The sequence below is a fragment of the Gobio gobio genome (assembly GCF_949357685.1).
Source record: "Gobio gobio genome assembly, chromosome: 17".
NCBI lineage: Eukaryota > Metazoa > Chordata > Actinopteri > Cypriniformes > Gobionidae > Gobio > Gobio gobio.
In genome coordinates this window covers 38551553-38559877 of record NC_137110.1, presented here as the reverse complement: position 1 = coordinate 38559877, position 8325 = coordinate 38551553, and the positions used below count along the sequence as shown (strand labels likewise).

The 8325-nt window shown below is 39.5% G+C and overlaps 1 protein-coding gene across 1 annotated transcript in view; it reads left to right on the top strand.

Moving 5' to 3' along the window:
• The first annotated feature begins 278 nt into the window (after window positions 1–278).
• col5a2b (collagen, type V, alpha 2b) overlaps window positions 279–8325 on the top strand; it is a 45230-nt gene continuing 37183 nt past the window's right edge. Inside the window, exon 1 of the mRNA XM_079839942.1 lies at window positions 279–514. Within this exon, the coding sequence (XP_079696068.1) occupies window positions 424–514 (91 nt within the window). The 5' untranslated portion in view covers window positions 279–423. The remainder of the gene's footprint in view (window positions 515–8325) is intronic.

Here is an 8325-nt window from a genome sequence, read left to right as displayed (position 1 = left end):
CAAACCTAATTATCGTGTTTCTACCTATTCTACACATCTAAGAAATAAAGTAAACCCAATGCACATAGTGGCCCTATAATTAAAACTATTGGTGTCTGCTGAGTGATGCTGGTGAGCTTTGTAGTGTTATGACAGTGATACATGATGCATTCGGCTTCATGTTCTTCATAAGTGTGCATCATCTTAAAGAAGACTGGAGGCTAGAGTTATTTTTGCTTCAGCTAGATGAGAGGCTGGAGAACCACAGGGCGGGGGTGCACAGGCTGCCTGGAGTTTTCATACAGGGAACGTCTGCGTAGAGGCTGGCAGCTGCGCTCTCGGGTACAGTGGGCATCTTGTGGAGCGCATGGTGAAGCTGTGATTTCTTAACAGTCTACCTCCTGTGGAAGGCACAGGCAAAGCTTGTGCCCCCCTGTCGTGAAAATGACCGCAGTTCATCACCTCAGGATACCTGTATGGCTGGGCTTCTGTTTGGCCCAGGTGTTATTGATTACGTGCCAGGATGTTAATACCGGTGAGTAACCTGCCTCACACTTTACTAACCTGACAGAGCAGGTGAAGTGGGACACTCTGAATATCAGTATGTATAACTCTAGTATTTAAGATAAATATGTAAGAAGTGCTTAAAAAGGTGAAATAAGATTCACACTTACCTGGTTTGCATCTGGTTCAACACAATGGCTTTTCTCACATTTTACTTTAATATCTGGAAGAAAGGACAGCTTCTCTCGTGTAATTTTTTTTATCATGACACTTCAACTGTTCATTCAACAGTTTTTTTTTTCCATGCATCTGTGGACAGTGTAAGAATAGTATGTCTAGAGTTTAAAAATGCAAATTTGGATTTAAATGAAAAACAAGGTGCTTCATTTAGATTAAAAATGACTGAACAAAATGTCTTCCATTGTTGGGTAAATAATAAAGCCTAATTTTTGTATTACTGCGGTAAAATTATACAAGTACCATAAATGCAGGTAAAGTGGGACACTTTATGTTAATGTGCTTGATAATTTATTAAGATCTAATTGGCTATATTAATGTACATACAGTTTAGAAAGAACTTAATGCTTACAATGAGAGTTAGAACCCAAAATTAAAACGGTCATTATTTAGTCAGCCTCATTCACAGCGTCACTATTCACTTTCATTATGGAAAAAAAGAGGCATTGGAAGTCAATGATGAGTCTATCATTTTGTGTTCCATGGAAGAAAGTCATAAAGGTATGGAACAACATTAGTGTGAGTAAATGATGACAAAACTTTCATTTTTGGGCAAACTATTCCTAATTCATCCAATTAAACGTAATCATTAATAATGGATGTGGGAAACACACTACTGAGGAGATGTTGTTTTAGTCCATTTATGTTATGAACAGCAATGAAAAAATAAAATGAGGTGATGGAATAGCCATATTGCTGAAGGAAGTTAATGTTGCTGTGAAGAAAGAATTCCCGAGAACGTTTTGCTAATGTTCATATTAAGTTATGAAAATGTTATTTCCAACTTTTCACCTTCAAAATCTCCATTAACATTTTTTTCTCTGAACATTCTGAAACGTGCAGTGACATTTAACTAAAATGTTTCAGAAAAACAACCTTCCATGAATGATGTAAAAGACCTTTGTGCTAACGTTTTGAGAACATTAATAAAGTCCAGATAATATTGAACGAACGTTCTATTCATGTTAATGAAAGAACGTTTGTTAATTACTTAGCCGATTTTACCTGAAGCATCATTCCTTAATTAGCACGATTTCTAATTTTATCTAAAATTATCCCGATCTTCTGCTTTGTCAGCTCTATCAGAGTTGGAGACATAATTTCATGGCCTTGCGTGTAATGATGTGAGGTTTTCACAGACCAAAGCAAGCCACCAATTGTGGTCAAAGTCCTTTCCAAAAAAGATGCTTGACACACCCAATCATGTGGCGAATGCGTTTGCCTGAAATCCAACTATGAAGTTTTCACGTTCGTTTAGGTTAGTTACTCTACAATTCAGTTGAAGTTATTGATCAGTACTGTTGAGTAGCTCAGAAAGAATCGAGTCTACAATTATATTAAGTTCAAACATTTGGCATGGTGAATTCATTGCAATCACACTCCAACCCTAGTTTGATGTACATCGGTCTAGTCTAATATACACTACATAAAACAGTGTGTGTGACCCTCCCAGAGTAATTATCCCATATGGGGACACGTCATGAGAGCCGGCTTGTAATGTTTTATGAGGGGGAGGATATTATGTCAATCATTGGGCCTGCAATACAGGACTTGTAGAGAGACATTGCCTGTACCAATATGACAAATACAATTTTCATTCTATACATATATAGTCAAGAAAAGTACATTCCAAAGAGGATATTTTTGTTAAAAACTTCAGACAGAGGGCGTGCCTTTTCGCTTTGACAGAAATAAAAGTTGACCACAGGCTAACCTTAAGCAGAACCTATAATAGAGGCCGCTGTGGTTTCCCTAAAATAACCTATATGCTTTTCCACTAAATTGGTACTTGCTGTGTTTTCACAATCGTGCTTTAAAATGGCCAGTTTCATACATTTGAGTAGCAGCAGGTGTACTGGTAGTAGTATTACTGCTCCAATGCCACTGACAAGACTGAAAATAATATACATTTACTATTATTTCAGGCCTTCAGCATGGTTACATGGTCATAAATCTATTTTCCTAGTTTAAGAGGACTTTTAGCTGTTCCTGCTAAGAAATTGTGAAGTTTATAAGACACTAAGCTGATTTAGTGCCCTGGTTACACATGTAAAATTAGCATGATATTTAGCCATTACACTTTAAATATCCATTTTTACAAATTCTATTCAGTGTTTAACTACCTCAAATGATTAGTGCTAGCATTCAGTAATAATTAGTGTTTAAATTCACACACACACATTCTTGAATATGGGGTTTATGGGGACTCTCCATAGGCATAATGGTTTTTATACTGTACAAACTGTATATTCTATCCCCCTACACTAACCCTACCCTCATTAAGTTATTTGGCTTACGTTGTAATGCCTATGTCATTATACACATTTGTTTCTTCATAAACCATATTTACCTGTACACACACACACACACACACACACACACACACACACACACACACACACACACACACACACACACACACACACACACACACACACACACACACACACACACACACACACACACACACACACACACACACACACACACACTTTGATCTATGTTATACATTTATACACCGATCAGGCATAATATTATGACAGGTGAAGTGAATAACACTGATTATCTCTACATCATCTGTTAGTGGGATGGATTTATTAGCAAGTGAACATTTTGTCCTCGAAGTTGATGTGTTAGAAGAAGGAAAAATGGGCAAGGGTAAGGATTTGAGCGAGTTTGACAAGGGACAAATTGTGATGGCTAGACGACTGGATCAGAGCATCTCCAAAACTGCAGCTCTTGTGGAGTGTTCCTGGTCTGCAGCGGTCAGTATCTATCAAAAGTGGTCCAAGGAAGGAACAGTGGTGAAATGGCGACAGGGCCAAGGCTCATTGATGCACGTGGGGACCGAAGGCTGGCCCATGTGTCTGATCAAACAGACGAGCTACTGCAGCTGAAATTGCTCAAGAAGTTAATGCTGGTTCTGATAGAAAGGTTTCAGAATACACCGTGCATCGCAGTTTGTTGCATATGGGGCTGCATAGCCACAGACCAGTCAGGGTGCCCAGTGGGCATGTGAGCATCAGAATTGGACTGAGCAATGAAAGAAGGTGGCCAGGTCTAATGAATCACGTTTTCTTTTACAACATGTGGATGGCCGGGTGTGTGTGATTCGCTTACCTGGGGAAAACATGGTACCAGGATGCACTATGGGAAGAAGGCAAGCCGGCGGAGGGAAGTTGGGAAATGTTCTGCTGGGAAACCTTGGGTCTTGCCATCCATGTGGATGTTACTTTGACACGTGCCACCTACCAAAGCATTGTTGCAGACCATGTACACCCTTTCATGGAAACGGTATTCCCTGGTGGCTGTGGCCTCTTTCAGCAGGATAATGCGCCCTGCCACAAAGAAAAAATGGTTTAGGAATGGTTTTAGGAGCACAAAAATGAGTTTGAGGTGTTGACTTGGCCTCCAAATCCCCCAGATCTCAATCCAATCGAGCATCTGTGGGATGTGCTGAGCAAACAAGTCCGATTCATGGAGGCCCCACCTCACAACTTACAGGACTTAAAGGATCTGCTGCTAACATCTTGGTGCCAGATCCCACAGCACACCTTCAGGGGTCTAGTAGAGTCTATGCCTCGACGAGTCCATGCTGTTTTGGCAGCAAAAGTGGGACCAACACAGAAAGGTGGTCACAAAGTTATGCCTGATGATCGGTGTACTTTAAATATGTACAAGTCCACTCTCACAAAGTATCTTATTTTGAAAAGTAAAGTGCAGAGAAATTCTTGAGTCTTCTTAATTGCTTGGAATGTCTTTATGACATAATTTGGGCCTTTACTGAAACAATTACAGCTGTCACAAAAGCCTTTGATGAAAGTAGGGGCAACAAATGTCTCCTAAAATAATTCTTACCTTGCATAAAGCTGTCTGCACTTCCACAGTGGTCCTGCACTACAGCACTGTATTAAAGGCTTTCAGATAGTCGTACACATTATTGCTTGATTACAGCAGTGGAAGCCATGCTAGAAGTAAGCCGTCAGAATAGACTCAGACATTGAGCATCAGAACCGGCATTTACTCTGTCTGCCGTCTCTGTCATGCTGCAGCATCTAATCAAGAGTTACTCAGCCTGGAGCTGTCGCCTGGAGCCACAGACAAACACAACATGAGAGGTTTTAAAAGAGACATGAAGGAAAATGAATATCGCATCTTCACACCAGTCTCCTAAACAACTTTCAGTTTGATACAGCAGTAAATTATACATGTAAAATGCCCTAAGACTACCAAAACACTTCATGTCTCAAATCAAGCCATTCTTCCATAACACTAGCAAAGGTTTCGCCCAACAAACACACTTTGTCATTCATAAAACAAAGACCACCTAAAAACACTAACAACATACAAAACAAAAAAAGAAAACTCTCCAATGTTTAGAATTCACTGTGGCATATGTTACATATAGTCCATGTTTACCTTACAGTACACAATTATTTCTAAGTTGTCTCCTTTTGTTCAGTAGATAGTATAGATGGTACACCTGTGTATGTGTTCGGCTTCATCTAATTACTTAATACTAGCATTTCATTTTTTAGATTCAAAATATATTTAAAAATTTTATTACAGTAGAAATGTAGCAAATTGCTGTCTCATTAAATGTTGTATTATGTTAGGTTTTGAGAGCTTAACAGTTATGAAAAGAGTATGTAAACATGTGCAAATTGTTCTGTAGGTACATAGAGTTTTGGTGGTGGTTGTGTCTGAGTGAGAAAAGAATTTATGTAATTTGAAAGAAGTCATGCATTTTGTGCCAAAGCCCACATGTTGTAATCAGTGTGTGAAAAAGAGAAAAAGAGTTTTGAAAAAGTGATATAAGTATTATAAGAAGAAAGAAAGGGAAAAAAGTATAGTTTTTTTCTCTTTTCATTTTGGCAGCTTTGAAAATGGTATTACTGAAATGTAGCAAATTGCTGTCTTATTCAGTTTTGCATTATGTTTTGAACTAAAGTTTAAAAAGTTTTAAAGTTTAACAGTGCAAATTGGCCTGTGGGAACAGAATTTTAGTGCTGATTGTGTCTGACAATATACAGTGGGGAGAACAAGTATTTGATACACTGCCGATTTTGCAGGTTTGCCCACTTACAAAGCATGTAGAAATCTGTAAATTTTATCATAGGTACTCTTCAACTGTGGGTGACGGAATCTAAAACAAAAAATCCAGAAAATCACATTGTATGATTTTTAAGTAATTAATTAGCATTTTATTGCATGACATAAGTATTTGATACATCAGAAAAGCAGAACTTAATATTTGGTACGGAAACCAAATCGTACGTTTCCTGTAGTTCTTGACCAGGTTTGCACACACTGCAGCAGGGATTTTGGCCCACTCCTCCATACAGACCTTCTCCCGATCCTTCAGGTTTCGGGGCTGTCGCTGGGCAAAACTGAGCTCCCTCCAAAGATTTTCTATTGGGTTCAGGTCTGGAGACTGGCTAGGCCACTCCAGGACCTTGAGATCCTTCTTACGGAGACACTTAGACACTTAGTTGCCCTGGCTGTGTGTTTCGGGTCGTTGTCATGCTGGAAGACCCAGCCACGACCCAGCTTCAATGCTCTTACTGAGGGAAGGAGGTCGTTGGCCACTCTCTCTTGATACATGGCCCCATCCATCCTCCCCTCAATACGGTGCAGTCGTCCTGTCCCCTTTGCAGAAAAGCATCCCCAAAGAATGATGTTTCCACCTCAATGCTTCACGGTTGGGATGGTGTTCTTGGGGTTGTACTCATCCCTCTTCTTCCTCCAAACACGGCGAGTGGAGTTTAGACCAAAAAACTCTATTTATGTCTCATCAGACCACATGACCGTCTCCCATTCCTCCTCTGGATCATCCAGATGGTCATTGGCAAGCTTCAAATGGGCCTGGACATGCGCTGGCTTGTGCAGGGGGACCTTGTGTGCGATGCAGGATTTTAATCAATGACGGCATAGTGTTACTAATGGTTTTCTTTGAGACTGTGGTCCCAGCTCTCTTCAAGTCATTGACCAGGTCCTGCCGTGTAGTTCTGGGCTGATTCCTCACCTTCCTCATGATCATTGATGCCCCATGAGGTGAGATCTTGCATGGTGCCCCAGACCGAGGGAGATTGACCGTCATCTTGAACTTCTTCAATTTTCTAATAATTGCGCCAACAGTTGTTGCCTTCTCACCAAGCTGCTTGCCTATTGTCCTGAAGCCCATCCCAGCCTTGTTCAGGTCTGCAATTTTATCCCTAATGTCCTTACACAGCTCTCTGGTCTTGGCCATTGTGGAGAGGTTGGAGTCTGTTTGTGGACAGGTGTCTTTTATACAGGTAACGAGTTCAAACAGGTGCAGTTAATACAGGTAATAAATGCAGAACAGGAGGGCTTCTTAACTTAACCGGAATTCTTACTGGTTGGATCAAATACTTATGTCATGCAATAAAATGCAAATTAATTATTTAAAAATCATACAATGTGATTTTCTGGATTTTTGTTTTATATTCCATCTCTCACAGTTGTACAAGTGTACCTATGATAAAACCTGCTTTGTGAGTAGGAAAACCTGCAATATCGGCAGTGTATCAAATACCCGTTCTCCCCACTGTAGACATAATATTGTATCAAGCAGAAATGTTAAAAGTGAAGAACGTTTTAAACCATTCAAGCAGAGAGAAAACTTTTAAAGCAATGTTGGACATGCAGAAAGGTGTACTGTATAGGCAGACCAACCCGATAATTTGACTTTGAAAAAGAAAAAAAAAAGATTCAAGATGTTGTACTTGATGTGGTAGAACAGAGGTGCATCCTCAATAGGCTGAGTGAAAAATGGCTGAAGGTCTCCAGCTGTAGACCTCAATTACAGGGTGTGGCGTATGATGTGATCACCAGCTAAATGAGGGCAAGCAGAATTGGATGAATGGTGGCATTGCTCTAGTTCTCATTGGGTCTGAAACATTGTACTTTATACTTTAAGTTATAATTATATTTACTTACCCTTGTCAAGGACAGATTATAGACCAGACCAATGGGACCAGTGCTTTATCATGAGGCTCCATCTGAGCGGTCTGCCCTGCCCACACTTGCTATTCGTTTACGTTGTTAAACAGACAAACAGCTTGAATGTGTTCCACTGACTGTTGCCACAGTGTGAAATAAATGAAGAATTTAAAAAAGTTATCTATTTCTGGCACCTCCTCAGCACTTAACAGTGCTTTTTGAACAGCTTTGATGTTGTATGGTGTCAAAGTTGTCTCTTTTGCAATGTATTACATACATGGTGTGTCCATTCTTGTAACTTTGTGACTATAATTTCTTATACTTGGATAGTATGCCTATTAAGCAACTGAGAAGGCAGTTATTTTAAAAATATTATAATTATTAAAATTAATTAAAATTCTTGGCTATTATTAGGGGAGAGCGGGGCACAACCTAACGCGGGGTTAGTTGTAACACACGGTTTAAAACTTTCCACACATGCCAGGATGACAAAGCTTAGTGTATTTACTAGTAGCCATATCAACATTAGAGAGAAAAAATTGCGCCAAAATTAAACAAATCTTTGGAAGATATCACTGAACATTTATTTAACCATAGCAAAAGTAAATGTCTTAAGTTTATTTTTCATCTCAGTTTTTTGTG